Genomic DNA, 27837 nt, shown 5'->3' with positions numbered 1-27837 from the left:
CCTCAGATTCGAGGACTTCTTTGAGATGATGCATTTGACCATGCACTGCATGGCAAGAAAAAGACAGTGTGGGAAGCCTTCAAGTTAGTGGCAACAAGGCAGACAACTACAAGGAGTTAGTGCAAAAACTCAAGCCATATAAAAGCCTTGACTTTGACCTGCAACATGTCACTAAAGATACAGTTTTTGCATTCACCCAGATTTTTTCCACCCAACTGCAGAGCAGTGAGTGATGAGCATGGTGAGCAATTTCACCAGGACATTGCAGCAATTAAGAAAAGGTATCAAAGCAAATGGAGCCCATCAATACTTAGAGATTATTTTCTGGACAGTAACACAAGGCACTCCATTTCACAAATACAAAAAATAAACTAAGAAGTACAGAGTAAACACTGAATAAGGACTAAAATAAGTACTAACATATGCATAACCATTTCTTGCCTTTTATTTCACAATAACTTTTTTCAATAAATTTATAATTAAATAAATTAACAATTTGGCTGATTTTTCAACCGTTACATAAAGAGGACACTTGAAATATTATCAATGCCATAACTAGTGTAACCACAAACCTGTGAAAAAAAGTTCACAATTTATGATTAAAACTCTGCTATCTACAAAATGCACATACGTGTAAAAGGTAAAAACTTAGATATCTTGGAAAACGTAGCCAATCAGATGTTTTAATTGTCATATTCAACACACTGAAGTCCATAAGAACTGGCATATTTTATCTCTGAAGCAAAAAATATCTAAAAATTGTAAACCAGTGAAAGACAAAAAAAAAGAATCACACAGTTCAACACCAAGAACTCAAATATATTTGATATATGCACATTAATTAATATATATTAATGCGCCACCACCTTAACTACAGACACACAAATGGGTGAGCCAAATTAACTTGGCCTCTGGATCATATCCTATAAGTATAATCCTGTACTTTCATTTCGACTAGCCATATATCTTTATCACACATTTAAGAAAATGGAAATTGTAAAATGGATGTATAACATGCAACCATAATTTATTACCCCATAAAAGCACACTTACTGTGCCATCAGGAGTTCAAGCACTGGACCAAGTGCTTTGTCTGAACATAGCAGACCACGCATAAAGAGGGCTTTTAACACACAATAATACTAAAAATATAAGTACACAAAACTATTCACCATTACAGGATCTATCTGACAGCACCACATAGTCTGTGAGGAAGGTTTAGTTTCAAACTTCAAGATCCCCCAGCCCACTCCCTTACCCTCAATGCAGTGTCACAATGCCCTGGGATCTTATGGTCCTAGGCAAGCCAGCTTTTCTCCTTGAGGTGTCCATCTTGGTGAACAGTGAGTGAGAGCCCGCTAACCATGCAGACACAGTGCACTGTGCTGCCCTCTGGGGATCCCCACTCTACACCGTGGTAGACCATAAAGCTGTGACTGGCAGACTGCAGCTGACAGACTACACACCTAAAGGAGCTCTCCACTTTCAACTTGAAGATCAGCTGAAACTTTCTACCATGCAACCATTCCCTGTAAAATTGCAAAAACTAATTCCTTCAAAGTACAGACATAGTTAACTACTCCAAGGGCATGTTCCAACCCTCTTCTCTGACACCACTGCCTAATCCTCTTCTACAAACACTGTAGAATTATTTATCTACAAGATAAATTGTATTTTTCTCCTTTCTCTACAAGTCCAGATACAAGTTCTGTTCACCAGAAGCCCAAATGCAGCCTCAACCACACACCAGACAGAGTATAGTCAGGTCCCCCAGAAATCCAAGGAATAATTGTTCAGAACTGAGAGAACCAGCAAAAAAATCAAACCTTTCTAACATATGGTAAAAATCAGGCTTGTATACTCTTACATAGCCACACAATGCAAGCAAATGTACGATGGTACAGTGGGCAATCCAGCACTTCTGGAAGAGGTACTGTAGTTCATTACTGTGAAATGGGTCAAAGCCTGCAGTCCCTGTGTTTTCAGATAGGGAGGCTTAACTCCCATTCTGGGGAGGTTCAGAGAGGGCAGGGGCATGTACACTAAGGGTCGCACTGCAAGAGGAATGGTCATATTTCACATCCTTTAGCATGACCTGCATTTTCAGGGTCAAACATCTAGTATTCTTTACACCTGTGCCCACCCAGAGCAACAAATCAAAATACTGACACCAGTACATCAGATAAAGTACACTCAGCAGATGGGCAAAAGACTGAAAATGCAAAGTTTTGTAAACATAAGGGGGGATATATTCCAGTCTCATCACCTCAGAAGAGCTGCGGCATTACTCATGAACACAAACCCATCTCCATCTACACAAAAATTACTTTTAGTCAGAATACAGTTGGGAAAGCAATGCCAAACTACAAGTGTGCCCTGTACCCTGACTACTGGACCCTCCTGTGAAAAATAACAATATTGCAGTGTCTTAAACTGGAATGTGTATCTAATTATAAGCCAATACTTTGTCTTCAGTCTCCTATCCACCTCTCACTCCCACCTCTCCTTCATCTCTCTCTCAACCTCTCCTCCCTGCCTGTCTGTACCAACTTGGCAAGTAGACTGAAGGTTAATAAGAGATCCAGTTAAAGCAGTTTTCACCAACTGTCAGTTCTGATCTGATACCTATGACTATAAGAGGAGAAAATAATTGAAGTAGAGTCAGACCAAACACCACAGCAAGGTCATGAACTGGGAGTGTTGGTTTCAGGTGTCATTCCCTCTGGGTCAGTAAACTGAGTGCTTGTACGTGGAGTATGGGGGGGGCTGGTATCCAAATACTCCCTGGGCTGAAGTTTTGCCATCTCAAGACAAGCTCACATGTTAACATTTATACTCATGTTTTCTCCAAAGCAACTTACAATTACTTACCAGAGCAATTTTAGGGCAAAAACCTTGCTCAAGGGCACACATCCCCAAAATCCAAAGGTAGAAGTTCTGATCACTCTACAATCTGTTACCCCCCAACTTTCCCCAAATATCAAAAACCTAGACTAGGGCCCAGCAGCAAATCTACACCTACCCTGATTATACAGTCATCACATCAGTTTTTAATCCCTTCTGAAGTCAATAGCCACTTTATTCTCTGACATACCACACACAAACCATATAGGTCTAGATACACAAGCAGAAACAATGGAACACCGAAACACACACGCAGATATGTAAGGAAATCCACACATAACACAGTAGCAATGACAGTGACAAACAAGTTTTCTGTAAGTGGAACTTTACACTGCACACGTATCACTGTAAAACACAGGAGGGGCCACTGATGGCACAATACATAGAACAATAAGCTTATGATGCAACACTCAAATTATACTTAGTGACAAAACCTTAAATCATAAATTTCTGAGTACAGATTACTTGGGCAGAAGATATAGCAAGTGTGTGCCTACAGGTACCAGTTCTGTGATTTTACTTTACAGAAGATACGGCTCATCACGCTGAGCAGACACATGCCGGCATCCACCTGACACAGAACACTGGTTCTGGTGGCCCTCAGCTGTGAGAGCGCTGCAGGTGGTTTACACTCCTGCCAAGAATCAGCTGAGCCGTGCAAGCCAAACAGCAGGCCAGGGCTCAGCACCACATCAGCCAAATTAGCAACCTGAGATACTGCCTGTCTCGCATTCCCCTGACCGCAGGCGTGCTAACTCGGCAGTGCAAGGGCACTCACTGCTCAGCTGGAGAAACACCTTGCATTTAAATAAGACTTATCCACGTTACTAAATAGTCGTGTCTGGATGAGGTTACAATGAGGTGACAATATATTGTTTGGATGAAGTACAGGTGAGGAGGCACTGTGTTTCAGTATGATTCGAGGTGGATGTACTGTATTTTTCAATGAGGTTTAGGTGATTCAGCAGAATCTGTCTGCATTGAGTAGAAAGAGAGGCAGGTTGGATTTACAAAAAGTAATGTGTACCTTGTGTTTGGATGAGGTGGAGTATCTTGGAAGTAATATGCCGAGAAACCTCCGCGTCACTGAGAACTGCCTCCCCATTCAGCTTTTCCAGCTGGCCCAAGAGCATGAGGACTCGGGAGTTACTGGGAACTCTGTTGGAGTAGTAGGCACAGAAAACACACCCTGATTAAGTGCACAAAAAATAAACAAGGCACAAAGCAGCCAGAAGCAGACAGTTCCTGTGACAGACATCTGGAATGGAACAGACTTGGACAGAACATCATAGGAGCACAAAGGTTAGAAGAGACAATCTGCACAGACCAACATTCTACAACTGTACTTCTGAACATTTTTTGGGCTCTTTGGGATAAGACTGAGGTCAATATGAAAAATACAGTTCAGTTCTTAAAATGCAGCTCATACATCCTCTGTAGACCAAAGTTTCAGAGTTGCTGTGCTAAAGAAACATCTTCTTCCAGGAAGTCAGATTTGCCCCAGGCTTTGTTCCACTGAGGCCTTTATTCTCAGTGATTTGACTTCCCTGTGGCCTTGACACTGTGTGGAAGTAGGCAATATCAGTAATTCTTGGATATCTCTTCAGGCTGCTGCAGGAATTCCGACAGGTGTGTCAGGTGTCTACTTCCCAGAACAGCCAAAATACAAAATACAGTGACGAGGCCAAATAGGTTAATTCTCTCAACTTTTTAAGAGAAATGGGATTTTTGAAGAGCTTCTTAAAAAAAATTTGAAAAGGGTGGGAATATGCTCTGCGCCACTTTTCTATTAATGAAGACCAGGTAGCTCTAACTGACCAATTAAGGCTGTATATAAGGCAGGTTGTCTAAGACTAGAGAGATGCTTGGGGGGGAAAAAAAATGCAGGAAGACTACTTTTCTCTGGCCACATTTACATTTATTCACTTAGCAGATGCTTTTCTCCAAAGCGACTTACAATGGATACTATGTAGTGTTACTAGCCCACACATCTTATTCACCAAGGTGACTTACACTGCTAGATACACTACTTACAATGGGTCACTCATCCATACATCAGTGAAACTCTCTCTATCACTCACACACTATGGGGGAACCTAAACAGCACGTCTTTGGACTGTGGGAGGAAACCGGAACACCCGGAGGAAACCCACGCAGACAAGGGGAGAACATGCAAACTCCATACAGACTGAGCAGGGATCAAACCCATGTTCTCTCACACCACCCAGGTGCTGTGAGACAGCAGCGCTGCTCGCTTTGCCACTGTGCCACCATATTTGTTTTGTATTTGTGGTTTGTTGGGAAGTGACTTGATTAAAAGAAACCATGTTCGAATTTGGTTATCCTTTGATTTAATAAAAGCCTACTTTAGTTGAAGCCCTGCTGTCTGGAACCTTAATCCTGCCCCTACGACTACCAAGTAAGCCATAGTATGTAAACGCACCCATTCACCATCTGCACTAGTCACATGGTTCTTTTGCACTGCCAAGGTTGTCCAAATTTCTTCAAGTAGACAAAGCAGACAACTTAATCCCTCCTGGCCTTCAAAATAAATATGCTCTTAGTATGTCTTGTCAGAGTCTTTGTCAGAATAGACCCTATGGAAACTGCAGTGCCTGTAAATAACATCCTGTCAGTCATGTCTCCTTGGCCATGCCAAAGTCTTGATAAGAAGGCTCCCACCCCTCCTCCACACCCAACAGTGTCAGCAAGGGAACATGTGGCCCGGTATGACTGTTAAAATCCCTTCTCTTTGGTGTCACTTTGTACTTCAAAATGGCATCAGACTTTTGATTTATGTCTGAGGTCAGCTATAGGGGTGAAAGAACTTAATTCTAAAGGAAGGGTTTTGAGTCATCAGCAACCATCAGCCTTATTACATTTACATTTATTCATTTAGGAAATGCTTTTCTCCAAAACAACTTCCAATGAACACTGTAGTAACATCAGCCCACACCTTTTCACCAAAGGTGACTTGCAATGCTAAATACACAAGTGAAAACTACTTAAGAGTTACTCATTTATATACCCGTGTGACACTGTCACACACATGCCACACGCAATTTAGAGTCATCAATTCACACGAAAAGATGTCTTTGGACTGTGACCAGAAGCTGAAGCACCTAGATGTAACCCATGCAAACATGGTAAGAACATGCAAACTCCACACAGACTGAGTGGGGATCAAACCACTCACAGGATCCAGGGGGTTCGAGACAACATCTGTACTCGTTATTCCACCATGAAGCCCTTTATTAACATAAAGGGGAGTGAAGTAACTGTAAATTCCTTCCATTCACATTTATTCATTCAGCTGACACTTTTCTCCAAAGCTACTGACAATGTTAAGGAACTTACAACTATTTACCCATTTAAACACCTGGGCAATTTTACTGGAGCAATTTAGAGTAAGCAAAGGGTTGCTCAAGGGTACTACAACAACAGGAGAGATTCAAACTTACAAACTTCAGTTCCTACAGCAGCAGCTCTAAACACTATGCTATTAGTTGTGAGGACTTAACATCTAAAATAATCATGTCAATCTACTTTAGAAGTTGTGTGGGTGCGAGATAACGTACAGTGACGTAAAAAGACTGGACTGTATGTATGAGATGAATTATCTATTACAATCACACACACACACATTTTCTGAACCACTTGTCCCAGACAGGGTCGCGGGGAGCCGGAGCCTACCCGGCAACACAGGGCGTAAGGCCGGAGGGGGAGGGGACACACCCAGGACGGGACGCCAGTCCGCCACAAGGCACCCTAAGCGGGACTCGAACCCCAGACCTACCAGAGAGCAGGACCCGGTCCAACCCACTGCGCCACCGCGCCCCCCTCTATTACAATCAATAAGTGTTAAAATAGACATACCTTTATTTCCTGTTTTTGTAAAAAGTCTTGGATATAGCTATAATAAAAATATGTTAGATGTTTCTTTTAGCATTTTTAACTTTTGGCTAAATTATAAATAAAAATTATTTATTTTACCACATTCTTTTCTTTCCTTCAGTTGCAAGATTTACTGCTGTTTTTGCTATATTTTTACTTAAAATTCCAAAATAAATGTCTGACACGAATAAAGAGATGTGGTTTCAAAAAAGTTTTGATTGTTCTTCTTCACATCTGCAAATAAGTCCTTCCATGTCCAACAGCGCTCTTGTCTGGGGAATGTAGAGCTCATTGTAACACAAAACATATGACAAGATCTCCTTCTTGTTAAAGACAGGGGGGGTGTGAAAATACACCCCGGCACAAAGCCAAGCCACTCCCAAGGCGAGAGTGATGCTCCATCCAGACCAAGCAATGTGATCTTCTAAGAACTTGTGATCTGATTTATCAAACACAAACTTGACATTCTGTACTTCTCACTGATGACACTGCCATTCATTTTTCACATGTCATGAAACACAGGTAAAAACCTGTTTATCAATTTTCTTAGAAATCTCTCCAAGCTACTTTGCTTTCTGAAATGTATTATTTAAGAAAAGTAACTGTTTTTAAGTAACACTGTGTATAGCCCACCACACTGTAAGCTTAAAAAAAATGCCTAGACCAGGCTTTCCTTCATCAATGCTGCAAAGGACAGAGGAGCAATAGCGACAGTCATAGATACCAGAGTGCAAAATTCATGCAGAAAATCATACAAGCTAGATCTAGTTTGTACGCATATTTAACATTACCTAAAGTTTTCTGGGTTTAAATAACTGACAAAAAAATTGAATTAATAATTCTTGTGGAGGGCCCACCCAAAAAAAAAAAAAAATTACCTGGACATCGTGGTTTCTTTATGGTCAAACCTGCATTATATCTCCAGATGTTAGGAGTGTGTGTCACAGTGCAAGTGCCTTCTAGAAATGGTACCAGATTTCACATTAATCACTGACTCCTGTCCTCGTCAACAGTAAAGTTTTCTCCACCGCATTCATAGTACACCTCTTGGCTGAGTGTATAAGGGCAGAGAGGATTGAAGCTTCATGCATTATTTCACACTCAGCTCTAAGAGAGTAACAGGCCTCATTTTATTTATTTAGACGACAGTGAGAGTGCTATGGCAACAAACCAGAAAATGCAAATATAAATATTGACGGAAAACAAAAGCATACTAGTAACTGGTAGTCATCAGCTAAGAACAAGTCCATACCCTTCAAGAGCAAGCTCATGGCCTTATTTGATTCATATTTCAGAGGTCACATTTACAGACTAGTTAGACTGTTCCAACACCAATATTTAGTTGTGCTTTCTCTGAAGCAGACCATACAATCAGCCCTAGTGCACATTCAATTAAATAAGCCAGATAAAGTCTGTACGCATACCACATTAACACCATTTATGCACTCAAAAACATTTAAGGTTATTATTGCAATATCCTCCTGCGACCGACCTATTAATTTTTGCCCACTTTAGAAAACATGTTTTTAAATACATCTTCGCAAACTTTACATGGTACAATTTTAAGTCTTACTGCACCTTACAGGGCATTCTATGCCTTTAAATGTTACCACTTGATTGTGGATGGGGCTTGGACAGCTTCCCAGAAATATATTTAAAAATGCTTTGTGGGTTTCAGCAGGATTGAAACTCTAAATTTTGACCAACTAGTCGAGGACCCTGGGAAAAGAGCTGCCATGAGGCAGCTACAACTAGAACAGCCAAACCAGTATTAGTTATCTTTACTGCAACACCAAGTTAAGGACACATACCCCAGCAAAGAATCTACATTATAACTTGCTTTTCTGACTAATTATGGTACAAGCAGTAGTAGTGTCATATAAATGTTTTGCTCCTATTTTATTCTGTATGAATCTATTTTGCCTCTCAAAGTATACCTGTTGACCATACTGAAATGTACAGCTATGTGGAAACATGAGCCAAGCGCGCACGCGCACGCGCACACACACACTTTCTGAACTGCTTGTCCCATACGGGATTGCAGGGAACCGGAGCCTAACCCGGCAACATGGCGTACGGCTGGAGGGGGAGGGGACACACCCAGAACGGAACGCCAGGCCATCGCAAGGCACCCAAAGCGGGATTTGAACCCCAAACCCACCGGGGAGCAGGTCCCGGTCCAACCCACTGCGCCACCGCGCTCCCCTCCCAATAATAACGGGGGAAAAATTAAATACAAACAGCTCTGCAAAGTAAGCAAGCTGGGAAAGCGTGAGTCAGAGCAAAAATTCTGAGACAAACAAATCTTAAAGATTCCCTCCTGTAAGAGCTTCAGAGTCCTCAGCAAAGCCCTGGGTGCAGGGAATACAAAGAATCACATTAAACTCCAGTCAGGCATGAATGACCAGTGTACTCTAACGTTTCTATGGCACTAGACAGGTTGAGAGACATAGTCACAGAACTGAGTGATCCTTTAACAGCTTCATAAAAATGGGACAAAGATAAATCACTGATTAGTTCATGCAGTATGACTCAGTGACTGTCTATTGTTACTACTGAAAACTACAAGGCACACTGAATTTTTTCCAAAAATTTCCTTTACTCTCTACCCTAGTTAAGCCCAGTGACACAATGAAAAGTGTGTAAACAATTCAGAAGAACAAAAAATGAAAAATCATTTTCTGTGTTTTCTTAACCTTGTTCTCACAAACACTGTCATCTGAAAAGAAGTGTGTTCATGCATGACAGCTGTGTGTATGCTCAGCATCAGAACAGACCGACAGACATGTTAGCAGGCACACGCAGATATGCAAACATTTTATTTATCAGCAGGCTGTAACCCCACACACCTGTACGAAATGCTGCTGCAAACAAGGTTAATTATGATTCAGATTAATGTCAAATGTCATTCTTACCCTTTCTCAGTGGTCATTTTGGGCTTATTCATTTTTCAACTTTTTCACCATATCTTAGGTCCTAGAAAACAATTGTATAATTAGAAACATGCAAGCTTGATTTTGTGTGCCTCTCAATTTCATCTCTAGACATAAATGGTGTCTATTCAGAATTTAATGACACATCTTGTTTCAGTCACACTTGACCACTTATGTCAGCTTGGAAGAGTGATGACACAAGCTTTGTACTCTACTGCCTGACAGACTACCTTTACATTCATGCTTTTAAGAGCACATTTTACTTTATACATGTTAGTTTCTTGCAACCAAGCACAAAACCTATCCTATGCTCAATCTACAGATTTCAGTAATGAATCAAAGTGTGATTTAGAAAAGTATACATTCACACACAAAATCAAGTACACTAAACAAAGTGAAATTAATAAAAACTCAAAACTGCAAATGCATATCTGTGAGTCTGTATGCCATACAGTATGGCTTCATTGGTGGGGTTTTATTGAAAATACAGAAAAATTTAAAAAAAAAACTGCAGTCTAGTATACTTGATATTGATCACAGACAAATTAGTAATGTGTAGGTGAGCACATGATGAGACAGCTTCAAGGATGACAAACTTAAGGATAAAAAAAATAAACACACTGCAGCAATGTGTAATCATAATTAAACAACATTAAAATGATCAGAAATCAAATACATATATGCAGACACTGGAACTGAAAGGGCAGTAAAACTACATAACATCCGGAAAGAAACCTGCAATAGACATTTGCAAGTTCAACACAATTTTTGTCAAAACTGTGGAAAACTAAGGCACATACACATTTAGTACGCCACCCTTTCAGCTCTGAACCAAACCTACAGTGTAACGGACATCAACAAACGACAAATCATAAAAGGCTGAGCCTACCACTTCTGAATAATTCAGCTGAACTCGCATAGCCATTTTTCCACACAGCCTGATGATTACCGACATTCGAGTCCATAAAGTCCGCTGCCATAATGAAGAGGACAAGGCCAAGTAAAGCATGCAGTATACGCGGTACACATGATGATGATGATCATCATGCTGTCAACGGTGACTCTCGAGCTTAATCATCTGGGAAATTAAACGTATTAAACTATTATTTATTATTATAATTACTACTACTACTTCCACAACTATGTTAGCAGTTGCTTAGCTATTACACAGTTAGTATCCAAGGATGACACACAGGGACACTAACTGACACGGTTACGGGGTCAAAGACGCGCACGCGCACACAGACACACACACACACACACACACACACACACACACACACACACACAGGGACGGACGGACAGACAGACACACACACACACACACACACACACACACACACACACACAGAGAGAGAGAGAGAGAGAGAGAGACACACACACACACACACAAATATACAGGGACATAACCTGTTTTTCAGGCCCTACGCCGTCGGCTAGTACTAGTAGTACGTTAACAAGACAAGTCACTGCCGCCGGGTGGTGCAGCACCGGGCCGGCGGCACGTCAGAAATTTATCTAACAATTATGAAAAAGGGAAAAAAAAAAAAAAAAACACTGACAAGACAAATACCGGGAAGTGGAGTTTTAAAAATGATTACAAACCAGTGAGAAAAGAAAATCCCATAGCGAGCCGAGTTTTCCTCAATTTGCTTCAATTCGCCCAGCCCACTGTAATGCAATCCACCGCCCCGATGTTATTGTAACGGATTCTGTCAGCGCTTACATCGCGAGACTTGTACACTGACGGCTTATGGGACTTGGTGTTTCGATGCGGTCACTTTGGACGCGTGAATATGACGTTGTGTTACCGGGTTTATGGGAAAAATAGTCTATTTAGATTTTACGTGGCTTTGACAAAGATGTCTCATTGCTGGCCTTCTTACGCCATTTCCCAGACTGCCTCGCGAAATCGACAACATTTCTGTCGCCTCATTTTCCTTCTCCGGTTTGTTGTGCTTTGCGCTATAAGAAGGGGTCGAAGCAAGAGCTGAACAGCTAGCTGGGTATGTATTTGGTGAATTTGTGGTGTAACGTCAGTAATACTGCGACTTTATTTAGTAATGTGTACTTAAAGCCTTAAGAATGCAGCATTTTATAGAACCGCTTAAGCACGGGTCTGCTTGTCCCGGCCTGTTCTGTTGGGTCTCTCTTGTTTTTTGGTGAGGTCTGAGGATGAGGTGGGCTGTGCTCAGTCGTCTGTGGTTCCGCAGCTCAGTCAGTCAGTGTTGTATAAACAGCATGAACATGTGATGTGTGAGCTTAGAGGGTGGAAACTCAGCGTCCGAGGTGTCCGTCCTGTGGACACGTGGACTGAGGGCCACCAGGCAGGCTGTCAATCGCGCCGTTCCTCAGTTCCTGCTGATGATCATGATCCATTCCCATGCTGCAAACCATGATGATGATATGCTTCTGTCTCTGTCAGGCATCAATATGTAAATGCTTGAGGGTTTTAAAAGACTTTATTTAATCTGGATGCTTCTCAGTTACAAAAAATAAATCAAAATGTGAAAATGTATTAATAAAAACAAACACATTGACCCAAGGTCATCACCACCATTTGGACACTAACATAAATTAATCGTCCGTATAACTCGGTTGTGTTATATTCTCTGTGCACATGCTTGTTTTCATTTGGTTTTGTGTTCATTCCATTCGTAAAACACATTCATTTTTGCATTCATTAGTGTGCAGTTGGCTTTGGAATTAATTATAATAGGGTCCTACAGTATACATCTATTTTTTTAATACAGACACACAGAGGAAGTAAATCAAAACTTGAAATATTTTCAAAATATTGGAAGTGTAAAAAGACGTAAACGTAGATGTAAAAAGAGAACTTCTCATAAATAGAACGTAGTGCTGCGGTTGTCTTGTAATCTGAAGGTTTGAATTCCAGTCCTGCTGTAGTACTTTGATCAAGGATCTTACCCTGATCTGAGACTGTAAAAATACACTGCTGTACAAATGAAGTGACGATGCATTTTTTTTTTTTTTTTTAAACACTGTAAGTCACCTAATACAAAGCGATCAACTAAATAAATGTTCATAAGCTGAACTGACATGTTTGGGTTTCCGGCTTTAATAATATATGTGATGTAATTAATTTCCAAATGTTTTTAATACACACTCATATAATAAGCAGTTGTTGCTACTGGTTGAGATGCAGCCCAGAAGTTTACTCCATATGGAGATGTTTGAAATTTGCCACTAAGCCATTAGGGCACTCCTGCCTAAAAAGATCTGTTGCAGGAGAGACCGCTGCATAGGATGAGAATCATATACATGGTGAGATCCAGAAAAGGCCTGAATAGGATCCTCATCCTTTATGTTTAAAGAGTTTAAAGGGTCTACAAAGCAAATTTGTATATTAGGTTTGTATGCTAAATTGTTTACGATAATTTCCACATTTATATTTTATCATGTGATATGTTGCCTGGGCTACTGTAGCTCTCGCTTGTCTGGTCCTTCAGTCTTTGCCATCAAGCATCTCCACGCTGGTGCAGAACTGTAGGAGTTCAACCTGCCAAAGCATTCTCTTATAACTCCCTTCCTCACCTGTCTCGGTTGGCTTCCTGTAGTTGCCTGTATCAAGTTCTAGACTCCTGTTACAGCCTGCAAGGCCATCAACAGGTCTGCTCCCTGATAACCTGCAGACCTTGATCACTTCCTGTGCCTTAGCCAGATTGCTACTCTCCTCCATCTCTGACTGCTTCCCACCTATAAGAGGTCCAATATCAATTGCCCAAAGCTTCTTGGTTCTGGATGTGGTGTGGTGACATGAGCTCCCATCTTCCCTCAGAACTGCTGAATCCCTCTCAGAATTCAAGAACAGTCTGAAAACACATCAATTTCAGTCCCGCTTCTGTATCTTATGTCTGCTCTATAAGCTTGCAGTTCATAATCTCTAAAAATACGTTCCCTGTCAATTCTATATACACTTACTCATGTAATGTATGCCAGCAAAAAGCTGGTTTTGGACGAAGTGATTGTACTTCAAGAATAATATGTGCATCTGTCTTCTTGTCTGTTGGTGAGATACACTTTTGTTTTCCCTGAGTTGTAGTTTCAGTAAATGGTTTCTGTACTGGTTTCAGTAAATGTAAATTTCTACAGCTAGGTCATTTTTAGTGGAGCAATTCATGATGAGTGTACTGCTCAGGGTTGCTACAGCAGGGTGATTGCGAACCAACTGCTTTAACTACTGTCGTACCTGTCTAAATTCTTCTGGTATTAGAATTTGCATATTTCAATAATCCTGTTTGCCGATGTTACACTAAAATATGGCACTCTTTTTAAATTATATACTCATTAAGGTATATGCTTTTTGGGTGACTGAAACTGCTCCCATTGTTAACCGCTCACTTAAATCTGTTGTCAGTTGTCACCATGGTAATGAAGTCATCGATGGAGGAGGATGAAGCTAGCTGGGGACTTGGTATTCCTGAAAAGATGAAGAACAATGCAAACTGGGTGGACGTGACACAGGAATTCAAAGAAGCCTGCAAAGGTACAGATTCATTCCTCATGGCGAGGTTTGACTGGTTTCAGTTGTTTGCTGCTGTAAAGGTGTAGAATCACTTGGATGGATGCAAGTATAGAAAATTAAGAGTTTTATTAGTGTACTCAGTAAAGTTTAAATCTTGCATGGCCATGATAATAACAAATAGTACAGAGTACCGTTCAAATTTAATATATGATTAATGCACAAATTTATTAGGTTGTCCAAAATTCTGTTAGATTTTGGATCTCAGTACCCCAAAGTTGTACAGTAAAATACTGCATACTAAATATTTACAGTAAAAGATATTTTATAGTGAAGTGCTTAGAGCTAGCTGTTGCCTTAAGATCCAATGGTCGCAGGTTTGAATCTCACCTGCTGCTGTAGTTCCTTTGAGCAAGGTGCTTACTCTGAATTGCTCCAGTAAAATTACCCAGCTGTACAAATGAGTAGCTATGAATAGGTAGCGCAACATTTTACGTCATTTTAGAGAAAAGCGTCAGCTACGCGAATAAAATATAATGTATAAATTCCCTTAGACAAAAAATATTTCTGTGAGATAGTAGCAATGTAAACACAGAGCATGTGTTCTTGTGGTGTAGAATTATATACATGTCCTTCTATAAGAGCAGTGTCTTTGGGGTGCATTGTGCAAGTGTGTATACTTAAAGGCTGCTCTTTCCTAGTGGCACTGTAGCTGGAGAATCACCCAGTGGGACCCTTGGGACATATAACCTGATTCCATGTCATCTAGTTTCCTCTAAAATAAATATTATACTAAAATAAACATGATAATTTGGAAATATCAAATGCTGTTTTTACTGGCACGCTATGCTGCTGTACAGGGCTTAGATGGAAATACTGACGCTATCATAAGAGCTTTTAGAAATTTCCAGAATGAGGCCTTGGAAGGTGGTGTTTATGTTTTGCGGCTATTGTATGTTTTGTTATGTGTGATTAAGAGCAGTAGATATCAACACATTAATTTAGAACTTGGGGAATTTTTGAGGTTAGATTTTGAGGTAAGCAGGAATTCCTCATGTTACTTTATGTTTCAGAACTCAACCTTGGGGAGTTGCTCCATGACAAACTGTAAGTATCTGGACTCTCACTCATTCAAAATCAGTCATGATATATGTTAAGTTGTAATTACACATTCTTATATGTCTACTAAGAAAGCCTTGTCAGATGGCTGGAAGGCTTACATGGGGATGGGTTTTAGAGATTTCTTGAGGCAGGTGTCAACTTGTGTGGTCACGGTAACCTAGACATATTTGCCTTAGTGAGGTGGTTAATGTAAACTTATCACTAAAACCATATTCATTGGTCATGTCTAGCTTTGGCCTGTTTGAAGCCATGTCTGCCATTGAGATGATGGACCCCAAAATGGATGCCGGTATGATCGGGAATCAGGTCAACAGGAAGGTCCTCAACTTTGAACAGGCAGTCAAGGTATGGGTACTCTTTCATTTTCATGTTCAGCCTTCCAACAGACTTGTAAAGAAAAGGCTGGTAAGTTAAGATAGACATCTGAGACCTTCTGAAGTTCTTTACAAATTGGATTTTGTTTTTTTTTTTTTTTTTTTGTTAGGATGGAGCCATTCGAGTGAGGGACTTGAGTTTACCTGAGCTCATTGGGATTATAGACACCTGTTTCTGCTGCCTGGTCAGTGATTCCCAATATTGTTCCACTGTCCCTTTCCTGTACTTGTCCCTGTTTCATCTAAAGTGATGATTAGTTGTCAAGAATTTCAGTTGCTGGAAATTTCAGTGCATTTAAAGTCCTGGAGATGTTTGTGCTTTGAGTTTTGGGTTTGAATAACATCTTTTCTGTTGAAGGTCAGAAATACAGAGCCTTGATTGGGTCTGGGGAGCTATTATCTTGTTTAATGGTCTCTGTAGATCACCTGGCTGGAGGGCCACTCCCTGGCCCAGACAGTGTTCACCTGCCTGTATGTCCACAACCCAGACCTGATCCAGGACTCAGCCATGAAGGCCTTTGCTCTAGGCATCCTAAAGGTCTGTGATATTGCCCGTGAGAAGGTCAACAAAGCTGCCGTCTTTGAGGAGGTATGCTGTCAAAGCCCCCCAATCTGCCCTTGTACCTGTTACATAGTATAGTTCCTTTGTTGACACACTTAGCAGAGGTTTGCAGTGTTAACTCTGCTGTGTTTTAGTTCTTAAAGCCTTGGAAATTGACATATTGCAGGAGGATTTCCAGGCAATGACGTATGGCTTCAAAATGGCAAACAACGTAACAGACTTAAGAGTCACAGGTAACTTTTATCTCCCATGTTGTCAGTGTTACTTCTTAATACTGGTAATTCTTAACTGTTATATCAGTATAATTTAGCTATTTTTTTGTGATACAGGCATTTTTCAAATTGGTTGTGGTCACTCCACAGTATTCGTGTTGGCTTACTTTGCCAATGGAAAAATTATCATCACATTCTGAGAGCATGGCCATTTCTATAGGTGAGGTGGTGTCATGCTTTTTGTGGTAATGTCATCTCTGTGTTGGCCTACAGGCATGCTGAAGGATGTGGAGGATGATCTACAGAGAAGAGTCAAGGTACAGACCCTTCCTAGAAATTTTTCCTTTTTCAGATGGCACCCCAAAAAATTCTAGATGCAGCAGCTCATGTAATGTATCCTGGTTTATACTGTGGTATGAGACAGATTGACTGTACTTCAAGAATCATGTGTCTGCATTTAGATTTCAGCTTCCATTAGTGTAATGCACTTCTGTATCGTTTTCTGAGATGTATGCGCCATTGGAGAAAAATGCATAAATATAAGTATCACCCAATCATTTGGTGCCCTTTTCAAAGTACAGGTTGGGTCTAAATGTGTTCCATTCTTCTCAAAGAATATTCTAATGCTGTCTATGTCCTTTCTGAAAATAACCCCAAATCTGTCCCTCTCTTCCTGTAGAGCACACGCATTCGACAGGGAGAGCAGAGAGACCCAGAGGTGGAGCTGGAAGTAAGAAACCATTTTTCTTTTAGTCGGTGCGTTTAGCTGATCTTTCGCAGACAGTCTGTGCTAGAAGCAGGTGTATGAAAACAGATTCATGATTTTCCAACTGCTGTGCCGGAAGAAAGTAGTACAGCATTAACTGTATTTTAGAATCACATGTCTGTTCCAGACCTCTTTCTCTTGATGTAATGCACTCATTGTATTTTTCTCTGAGATGTACGTCTCTTAGGAGAAAAGTTTCTGCTAAATGAATAAATGTAAAATGGAGAGTACTTGTAGCTATATGCTGCACACTCTCGGGACGTTGTGCCATGTTAGGTTAGGTAAGCAGCTGCAGCCACTAATTAAAAAGGCTATTTTTACCCTTATCCAAAGAAGCCCCTAAAGTAATTATTTTAGACCCAAATTCTTATTTTGCAAATTTGTAATCGGTCCATTTTAAGTTAGGATGACCTTCCTAAAAAAGTGTATTTGATTTTGTACAACACAAGGGACTTTTCAGAGTTGTGACTTATTTCTTTGTCCCTGGAGTTAGCCAGGTTTATCTTGTTGCCACCTGACTGAAGCATATTTAAGCATTTCTGTCCAATTACAGAAGTTAGTTTTATTGTGCTTTTGCGCTTTTTTTTCAAACCTCTTCTGAATGTATTTGACTTCTGAGAATGTTTTGTTGAATGTTTATTGGGTCAGCATGAAGGTCAGCTAGGTTAACAACTTATAATGTACCAAAATGAAGAAGTAACATTGATCGCAACCCTGCCGTGACCTCCGGTCAAAGTTGACTGAAATCGACATTGAGTGAAAGTGTCCACAATATGAGCTGTAGTCCAGAGGTGCACGTGAACAGATCACTAAGCCATGTGTGGTTTCTGTCTCAGCATCAGCAGTGTCTGGCACTCTTCAGCAGAATCAAGTTTACACGTCTGCTGCTTACTGGACTTATCGCCTTCACAAAAAAAGAGGTGAGACATTCGCAGACATGCAAACACATGGAATTACAAGAAGTAGTGTGGAGAATGCATCCGCTAGACAATGTCACCAAGAATTTGTTTGGTCAACAGAAACCAGACAATCAACCATCTAGTTAATCATTCCTCAATCCTGATAACTTGGCTTCTTAAGCAAGGCATCACAGCTTTATACCTGGTTGTTACCATTTCCCTTGGACAAGGATGAATGGTACTTAGTGAAAATACACCTTCTAGACTTATAAATGGATGATAACTGGAATGAGAAAAGAGTCCAGTCTCAGTTATGACAATACTGAACCTGTTTTCTACCTGTTGACCTCTGAAGGTCTGGCTGGAGATGGATGTAGTGATGAATGGACAATGTCTGCCAGTATGACTTTCAACAGTTTTGTATTAAGGATAAAACAGGTTAAATGTGAGTAATAACCAGACATGTGACATCTTTCAGATAAGCTCAGTGAGTGAAGCACAGAAGCTCATGTCCCAGGCAGCTGACCTGCTCCCTGCCATCCATTCCACGCTCCACCATGGCATCCAGTCCCAGAACGACACCACCAAAGGGGGTACGGACCCAGTGGTCCCAAAGAGTATGGCATGATTGTTTTTGCAGTTTAAATATATGAAGAGTCACATAGAGGTTCAGTATGTATTTGGAAACTGAGTGATTCAAGGGGCTAGAAGACCCCTTGTAAACTTGACCCATACTTGTACTGTGATACTCCGTGAAGGGTGGCTCTATATGGCTGAATCTCCAATCTTTCTCTACTTTGATGATTCCTTTCCATCAAGATATTGAGAAGTCCTGCTAAACCACTCTTTCCCCTGGTTCAGATCATCCTATAATGATGGGCTTTGAACCACTGGTCAATCAAAGACTACTGCCGCCCACATTTCCACGCTATGCCAAGATCATCAAGAGGGAGGAGATGGTCAACTATTTCAGCAAGCTGATTGACCGCATAAAGACTGTGTGTGAGGTCATCAACACCACCAACCTGCATGGAATTCTGGTACGTGATGAGAGAACACTGAAGAACAAAGTGTTTTTACAGACACTAGAAGTTGTCATTGAGCTGTGTTTATGGGAGGCATGGAGGCATAGTGGATAGCACCACTTTCTCACAGTGCCTGGGAGGTTTGGCTGTAGATCCAGCTCAGTGTGTATGGAATTTGCATGTTCTCCTTATGTTTGTATGGGTTTCCTCTGGGTGCTCTGATTTCCACCCACAGTCCAAAGACATTTGCATTTATTCATTTAGCTGATGCTTTTCCACAAAGCGATTTACAGTGTTAAACCACCTACTGCACAGTAATTTTGCAGCAATTCAGGCTAAGGACCTTCTCTGGGTTGCTACAGCAGTAGATGGGATTTGAATCTGCAACTTTTAAGTACAGAGGCAGAGTGCTAATGTGCTTCAAGGGAAATGTTGACTCTATATTGCATGTAGTGAGTGACTGTGTGCTTATGTGACAACTTTGCAATGGACAGGCATCCTATACAGGTTGTGCACTGCTTAGGCTAGCTTTCTGGATAGACTTTGGATCATCTCAACTCTGAACTTGGACAAGTGTTTAACAAGAGTGAGTGTGTTTATGAGGTCAATATTAATGTGGGTATGTGGTGTACGTTACTTACATTATTTCATTTAGCAGATGCTTTTCTCCAAAGTGACTTCCAGTGAACACTATATAGTGTTATCAGCCCGCACCTCATTCACCAAGGTGACTTACATGGCTATATACTCTACTTACAATGGGTCACTCATTCATACATCAGTGAGACAGACTCTCTGCCTCTCTGTGACTCAGAGTTACCAATCTACCGGAACAGCATATGTTTTTGAACTGTGGGAGGAAACCCACGCAGAGACATGGGGAGAACATGCAAACTCCACACAGACTGAGCAGGGATCGAACTCGTGTCCTCTCGCACCACACGGGTGTTGTGAAACAGCATCGCTGCTCGCTGTGCCATCGTGCCACCCCGTGGTGTAAAACCCTAAATTCTTTTTCAGTCAACAGATATCTTTGTGTGTGTGTGTTTGTGTGCTTTTTTTTTTATTTACCTAATCGTCTGTAACAATGTGTTTTTCAGGACTTTTTTTGTGAGTTCAGTGAACAGTCCCCCTGTGTCCTTTCTAGATCTCTTCTTCAGGTAGGTTTATTTCCAGCTGTTTTCCAGTAAAGTGTGTGCAGATGTCTGAGGACCCTGTTCAATTAGGTCTTTCATGTTGTTGGCTTTTAATGTTTGCTTTTAATTATCATCAGTCCTAATATACCAAAATAGATTCTCAAGGCTTCTGCAAATAGAGAAAATGTTTTTATGACTCAGTTTATCAAAGATGTTTACCGTAAAACAGACGTTGTATAACTCCGTTATTAATATAAGACTCTAAAGATAAGAGGAATTATCTAACATTAAAATGTTTTTTTTTGCATATCTCTCTTTTAGACAACCTTCTTAATTGATAATAGGAAGGTGTTTGGAACTCATTTGATGCAGGACATGATCAAGGATGCGCTAAGGAGTTTTGTCAGTCCCCCTGTGCTGTCTATCAAGTAGGTAACACTCACCAAGCACTCCATGTTGTTTACCATGTTTATGCCACAACAGTAGTCATATTGATGCCTTTATTAATACCAACTGGGGTGTGCAGTCTTTGTCTGTTACTCCTCATTCTGGTGGGGACGGTCACAGTCTGACTGTCTGTCTGTGTTAACATCTGCAAAGTGTTCAGAACCGTGTGTGTGTGTGTGTGTGTGTGTGTGTGTGTGTGTGTGTGTGTGTGTTCTCTCTGCAGGTGCTGTTTGTACAACAATCACCAGGCAAAGGACTACATTGACTCCTTCGTCACCCACTGCTCTCGAGTATGTTTCTTCATTCTGGGTGCAACTGCATTCTGGGTGGACTCTGCACGGGGTGGTTTGGTTTTGTATTTACAGTGTTCAGATTTACACTGAATGCTGTCTGGATTCTGAGGGGTGCTATGTAGTCTGGGCAGTGCTGTACATAGTAGCTCATCACTGAGGAGGTCGTTGAAGGGGGATTTGGGCACTAAGGATAATTCAAGTCCGAACGCTTCTGCATTTTAAATAATTTGCATTTGGAGAGCAGCAATTAGTTTTAGGTAACAGCCTTTATGTAAGAGGTACGGTTATTGTAATAATCTGTCTAATTTTACTGAATTTATTTAATCTTCAGTCTGGTTTCCTTAGAAAGAACTAGAGCCTCTGTGGATGTGTACATTCAGTCAGAAAGTGAACGCAAACTAAATTATAAAACTTACACAAAAACTGCTCTTCGGAATATTTGGATAATAAAAGAAGAGTACACTTGATGTTGAATGCTGTTAATTCACACAGTGGCGGTGTCTTTGCACTGTATTATAGAAAGCAGAGATGACTCATGGCTAATTACGAGTTTGATGACCGTTCCCTATGCATGGCGAGAGAGCAGCACAAGACTTAAGTAGGAGAGTATGTGCAGTTTCAGGGTACTGGGGACAGAGAAGCACTTCATCATGTAACTGATGTTCATATGTCAGAATTTCCGTGTACAGATGCTCCTCGACTTAAGATGGTTCGACTTACGATTTTTCGACTTTACGTTGGTGAGCTGGCGATAGACATTCAGTAGAAACCGTACTTTGAATTTTGATTCCCCCCAGCACCGAAATACTCTCTTGCAATGCTGGGCAGCGGCAGCGATGCGCATCTCCCAGTCTGCCCTGCAGGGGTGTGTATTAGGTGTATTAAATGCATTTTTTACTTACGATATTTTCGACTTACAGTGGGTCTCGTGGAACGTAACCACATCGTAAGTCGAGGACCACCTGTATTTAAATCTGATGGATTTATCATGTAATGTGTCGTGAAATCCATGGGCATGTCTGTAAATGCCTAAAACAGCCTAGTAAGATGTTTAGAAACCTTTTAAGGCACACTTCTTCAATAGGGGTATTTGTGTCCGGTTTAGCAGAGGGGCATTGCCAGTGCGCGGTGTGTTACGCTGACCCTGTGCTGCATGTCACCCCTCTCCCCAAAGCCCTTCTGTAGCCTCATCCAGATCCACGGGCACAACCGTGCTAGGCAGAGGGACAAGCTGGGCCACATTCTGGAGGAATTTGCCACGTTACAAGATGAGGTGAGCCTGTGTTGCATCACTCTGAATGTATATGTGCATGTGTCCTGTGATCTCTGACCTGTGACCTCTGCTAGGCAGAGAAGGTGGATGCTGCGCTGCACAGCCTACTAATGAAGCTGGAGCCACAGCGGCAGCATCTGGCCTGCCTGGGCACATGGATCCTGTACCACAACCTGCGCATCATGATCCAGTACCTGCTCAGTGGCTTTGAGCTCGAGCTCTACAGCATGCACGAGTACTATTATATCTACTGGTGCGTGGGGGTGGGGTGGGTCTTGGCTATTACAGCCCTTGTATTCTGCGAAAGCTTGACTGCCGAGTGAGTGTGTGTCAGCATACCTGCTTGTCTGTCCGGTGTGTTTTTTCAGGTATATTATGTGTAGGAACCTGTAGTCACCTAAGTGTGCATGTATTTATAGGTACCTGTCAGAATTCCTGTATGCCTGGCTCATGTCCACGCTGAGTCGTGCAGATAGCTCCCAGATGGCAGAGGAACGCATCCTGGAGGAGCAGCTGAAGGGCCGCAGCAGCAAGAAGTCTAAGAAGAAGAAGAAAGGTGAGAGAAACAGACAGCTCTCATGGTTCGCTATTACATTGTCCCTTGTGCTTGTCTCTGGAGAATGTCAGACATGCTAACAGAAGTGTGTCTTGTCTGAATTTGGAAGAAAGAGCAACAGTGACAGTGAGGAAGATCAGAAGGAAAGGATGCTGCAGTGATGTACAAAAACGTGCACAGATATAACACTTTTCCCTTTCCTCTCTTTTCTCCTACTCTTTTGCAGCACGTCCCTTAAGCCGGGAGATCACAATGAGTCAGGCATACCAGAACATGTGTGCTGGCATGTACAAGGTACTGTCTGGAACACAGAAGTGTTTCTGCCCAGTAAATCAATTAGCTGATCTCTATTAACTGTTGAATGAGCATTGAGACATTCTCATAATGGATTGTCTTATAAGTCTTCATTAAAGAGGAATGTAATGTTACACCTATTGAAAAATGAAATGCTATAAATCAAAGCCCCAATTGTAGTTCAACACTTGCTGTATGATTTGTAAAATTAGTCATATTTGTTAGTTATTGCACTGGTGACCCTTGGTTTCATTACACTAATTCAGGTCTAGTGAGGGTGACACTTTGCTCCGCAGTAAGATTCAAGATTTTATTTGTCACATACAACCAGTAGTGAAATGTTAATCTAGTTAACTCTATAGACTGTGCAAACAAGACAATATATTTAAAGGAGAAATATATTTAAATAAAGGCAAGAGAATATAATTAAAAATTAAGATTAAGAGAACAAAAAAAGCTAATTAAAGCTAAAATGTAAGAAACTAAAATTAAGATTTAGAGAACAAAAAAATGTGCAAGGTGTTGAACATGCATTAATAAAGTGCAGTGTGCAGCGCTGATGAATAACACTATACCACCAGGGTCCTTAAAGTACGGGATGTGTCCATGTTGAGGAGTCTGATGGCCTGAGGGAAAAAGCTCCTCTTGAGCCTCTCAGGTTTGGCCATCAGACTACAGAAACGTCTGCCAGATTGCAGCAGGCAAAAAATTGAATTAGCAGGATGAGTGGGATCTTTAAGAATCTTATCAGCCCTCGCTCTGCATCGCCTGGTGTAGATGTCATGCAACGGGGGGATAGCAGTCCCGGAGATGCGCTCAACTAAACGCACCACCCTCTGCAGGTCCTTGCGATCTTGAGCTGAGCGGTTCCCGTACCACACTGTGGTGCACCGAGTCAGTATACTCTCTATAGCCCCGCTGTAGAAAGCTTTCAGGATCACTGCGGAGATCCTGAATTTCCTCAGCTGTCTCACATGGTATAGCCGTTGCCTGGCTTTGTTCACCTGGGCTTGAGTGTGATGAGTCCAGGTCAGATCCTCAGATATGTGCACTCCGAGGTATTTGAAACTGCTTACTCTCGCTACTGGTGTCCCGCTGATCTTGAGTGGGGTGTAAGTCCGCTGCTGCCTCCTCCTGAAGTCGACAATCAGCAGTCTAAACGAAGTGACCAGGACGGCGTCCGAATGCAGCGGCGCCATCTTGTAAACAAAAAAAAAAAAATGCTGGTTTCCATACCTGCTCATCTTTTACTGATTGGTTTTGTTTCAGTCAATAGCTCGACTCAGTTTAATAGAAAACTGAACATGCTGAACCACACTTTGATCTGTGAAAAGTAACCTACATTTAGAAAAACCTATATGCTAATACATTATAGGTATGATTAAAACTGAAAAATTTAGTATTTTATGTTATTGAGGTTATGGTATTGAGTCCTTCAGTAGGCTGTTCGTTTAAGGGTTAACAATTTCTGATTGACAAACTGAGGACATTAAAAATTTATGTGGCTTAATGAAATGCATTGTCAAAACACCGGGCAACTAATGAAGTTAATGAAGCGGTCAGATGGAATGAAGACTGGCGTGTCCGCTGTTTAGTGCTTGATATTTCAGAAAAATGATGTCTCACTTTGTTGACTCTTTCCATGTCTGCTCGTGCTGACGACCGCTCATCTTATTTGGTGCACCACGGTAATGTGGAAAAATCCAGCTTAACATCTGTGACATTCAGCCTGAGACTCGAACACAGACTGAAAAGCACCCTGATGTGTGTGTCATTCCGTGCAGACGATGATTGCCTTGGACATGGATGGGAAGGTACGAAAGCCCAAGTTCGAGCTGGACAGCGAACAGGTCCGCTACGAGCACAGATTTGCCCCTTTCAACAGTGTGGTCACACCACCTCCAGTGCACTACGTCCAGTTTAAGGTAGTCGACTTTGACTCTGCGTGTCCTGCTCATGTTTTCACTCAGGAGCAGGGTGCATCTTTGACTGTTTGTCTGCAGATTGTAGATGTATGCCTTTACTCTGTCTTCATCTGCTTTTACTCACTTTTAATGGTGTCTAGTTGGTGTATAATTTGCTTAACTTCCATTGAGCTTGATTTAAATGTGGTTAGTGTTCACAGGTTCTAAGTAGAAATAAGGATTTGATCATATTTTTAACACTTGATTTGTTGATTTTTATACATTTTTTCTCTTCTCAGTTTTGGTGTGGGTGATATTGTCAAATATATTTGAGTTTTTTTTTTTTTTTAACAGAATACTATTTTCCTGTCTTGTCTTGAGTTCTCCACAGTCACTTCCAGTCCTGCCTGATGTATAAAGGATAATATGAATTAGAGGCAGTCCTCCATAATTTTCAATATATGTTGAGGAATGTTGTATGTCTGCAAAAACACTCATTCCCAATAGGTTTTTTTGTACAGAAATTTGCTAATGAGTCATTTCTGAAGTTGATACATGAGTGTTGGGTGCTTTAATGGGGAAATGGACTTTAAAGACAGGAAATGAGAGGTGATGTGCTTGAGTGGTCAGCATGGTGTTGAGGCTACCTGGATCACAGCATTACGACTGCATTGTGTGTGTTAATGTGTGTTCACGCTTTACAGGAAATGTCGGACCTGAAGAAGTACAGCCCTCCCCCACAGTCTGCAGACCTCTACCTGGCAGCTAGTAAACACTTTCAACAAGCCCGGCTGATCCTGGAAAACCTGCCGAGCCCAGACCCTGAGGTACAGCCCCTTACCTAGTTGATTCTATTTGATATATTTCATATTTAACCCATTTTTGTTTGTCTTGCAGCATGGACCTCAAAACTCATTCAGTCCTCTGGGGGCCACTTAAACTATTAGCTTAGTCTAAAAGCAATGCATACATTTTGGTTAATATTGACATGGTTCTGTCACTTACAGTAACATTGTTATTTTATGGACAACCATGGCGACTTCTCCAGTTTGAATATTTGACATTTGCAATTACAGGTAGTCCCTGATTTACGTTCTGTGAAACCTATCATGAGTCGAAAATATTGTAAGTGGAAAATGCATTTAATACACCTAATACAGACTGCTGCATGACAGACTAGGAGGTGCGGATTGCTGCCACTGCCCAGCATCGTGAGAGAGTATCACTCTGCATATTGGCTACCCAGAAAAAAAATTGAAATTCAGAATTCGAAGTACGATTTCTACTGAATGTCTATTGCCAGCTCACCATCGTAAAGTCGAATAAATTCCAAGTCAAACCATCGTAAATCAGGGACCGCCTGTATATTTATGATTTTCCTTTTCACAATGAATTAGGATTTCATGAGTACAAATGCTGACTTCACTACACACTCGAATTTTCTAAATTTTCTGAAATTTCCTTGCTTTAATTTAAAGTTCTTTATGAAAACAGTGAAACTCCTTTTGCCTTTTTCAGGTGAATCGAATTCTCAAAGTAGCAAAACCCAATATTGTGGTAATGAAGTTGCTTGCAGGAGGACACAAAAAGGAAACCAAGGTACTTAAAAACAATAATCAATTCTCCAGCTTGACTACAGTGCCAAATTAAATAATCTATCAATGTATTCACTTTAATGTAATGTATTCTGTTTATAGAATAACTTCCTGTAATTGATTCCGAAAAAGAAAAATTACATTATTGTTCAAAAGTGCATATTCAAATGCAAGCTTTTGGTAGGTCTCCATGGATGAGTTTTTGCACACAATATTGGGCTGTACCAGTAAATAGCTCAGGAGTACTTCCATTAGTACATTATATTGGTTCCTCCATGTACTTTTCAAAAATATTTTTCCTGACAGTTGCATATTCTGTTTCAAAATTGCATATAATGTGCAATATGTATATGTTTATAAATTTGTCAGTAAAAGAGACCCAGACAGAAGCATGGAACCCCCTTAATTCACCAGGTGTTTGTAGCGCATGTCTGGTGTTTGCAATTCCAATAATGCCAGTAAGAAAGACCTTAATGTTACTGGTCAACAACTGGCTTTGAATAGTTTATAGAGACACTCAATTCTTAGTAAATTTTTCAATGTTTTAGCTAAGACTTACACAGATAATGTTAAAGAAAGAAAATGTTTTGCCAAGATGAAATTTGTTATGGCTATATGCATGGTTTTTACAGAACCTAATCTACAAACTGCTGTGAAAAATCAGTTCATGCAATAATTAGAGCTGTCAGCTTGCCATCAAATTGAACCCCCACTCCTGCAGCGGCCTTTAGCAAGGCACTCACCTTGTGCACAGTGTTCCGGTCCTGAACGTATCTGAGAGCTGAGGAGCCAGTGAATTTTCTGAAGAAGCTGTGATCATACCCAGTTTCCACATGTAGCTTTTTCTCCTATGGTGGACAGACTAACCATTCATGCTTAATCTCTGCAGGCTCTGCCTGAGTTTGACTTCTCAGCACACAAATACTTCCCCGTGGTGAAGATTATGTGAAGTGTGAGGAGACGGGTGGGGTTCAAGTGACCTATGCCGCAGAATCCGACCTTGGGCTGCCTGCCCCGTACATGCTGCCCCTGGACCTCTTCCCTGAACTCAGCAGGCCAATGGGTTTCTTTTTTTTTTTTCTTTTTTTTTTTTTTTTTCTTCATCCCTCCCCATCAGAAGGTGCTGACCAACTGAATAAACATGATCAAAGAAGAGTGTGTG

The 27837-nt window shown here is 41.1% G+C and overlaps 2 protein-coding genes across 5 annotated transcripts in view; one reads left to right on the top strand and one right to left on the bottom strand.

Moving 5' to 3' along the window:
* The window catches only part of agtpbp1 (ATP/GTP binding carboxypeptidase 1), a 39634-nt gene extending 28206 nt beyond the window's left edge, over window positions 1-11428 (bottom strand). The window contains exons 1-4 of one of the 4 annotated variants that reach the window (XM_018759438.2): window positions 11337-11428; window positions 10621-10704; window positions 9714-9774; window positions 3932-4062 (exon numbers count right to left, since the gene is read on the bottom strand). In XM_018759438.2, the coding sequence (XP_018614954.1) occupies window positions 3932-4062; window positions 9714-9745 (163 nt within the window). In that variant the 5' untranslated portion in view covers window positions 9746-9774; window positions 10621-10704; window positions 11337-11428. Of the gene's footprint in view, window positions 1-3931; window positions 4063-9713; window positions 9776-10620; window positions 10705-11336 lie in introns of those variants that run through there. The other 3 variants (XM_018759437.2, XM_018759439.2, XM_018759440.2) reach the window with 3 other exon arrangements.
* Window positions 11429-11661: 233 nt separating this feature from the next.
* On the top strand, window positions 11662-27837 carry naa35 (N-alpha-acetyltransferase 35, NatC auxiliary subunit). Its single transcript, XM_018758927.2, has 23 exons — window positions 11662-11737; window positions 14113-14241; window positions 15291-15324; window positions 15570-15684; window positions 15824-15898; window positions 16135-16302; window positions 16442-16508; window positions 16761-16804; window positions 17167-17217; window positions 18090-18173; window positions 18631-18745; window positions 19014-19192; window positions 20278-20337; window positions 20635-20741; window positions 20984-21050; window positions 22228-22326; window positions 22401-22579; window positions 22746-22882; window positions 23109-23176; window positions 24961-25101; window positions 25785-25907; window positions 26599-26679; window positions 27565-27837. Exons 2-23 carry the CDS (start codon window positions 14121-14123, stop codon window positions 27622-27624), a joined length of 2175 nt encoding a protein of 724 aa, XP_018614443.1. The 5' UTR covers window positions 11662-11737; window positions 14113-14120; the 3' UTR covers window positions 27625-27837.

Source organism: Scleropages formosus, chromosome 17, assembly GCF_900964775.1.
Source record: "Scleropages formosus chromosome 17, fSclFor1.1, whole genome shotgun sequence".
NCBI lineage: Eukaryota > Metazoa > Chordata > Actinopteri > Osteoglossiformes > Osteoglossidae > Scleropages > Scleropages formosus.
The sequence above is the reverse complement of the archived record's forward strand: the minus strand, read 5'-3'. Positions and strand labels throughout refer to the sequence as shown.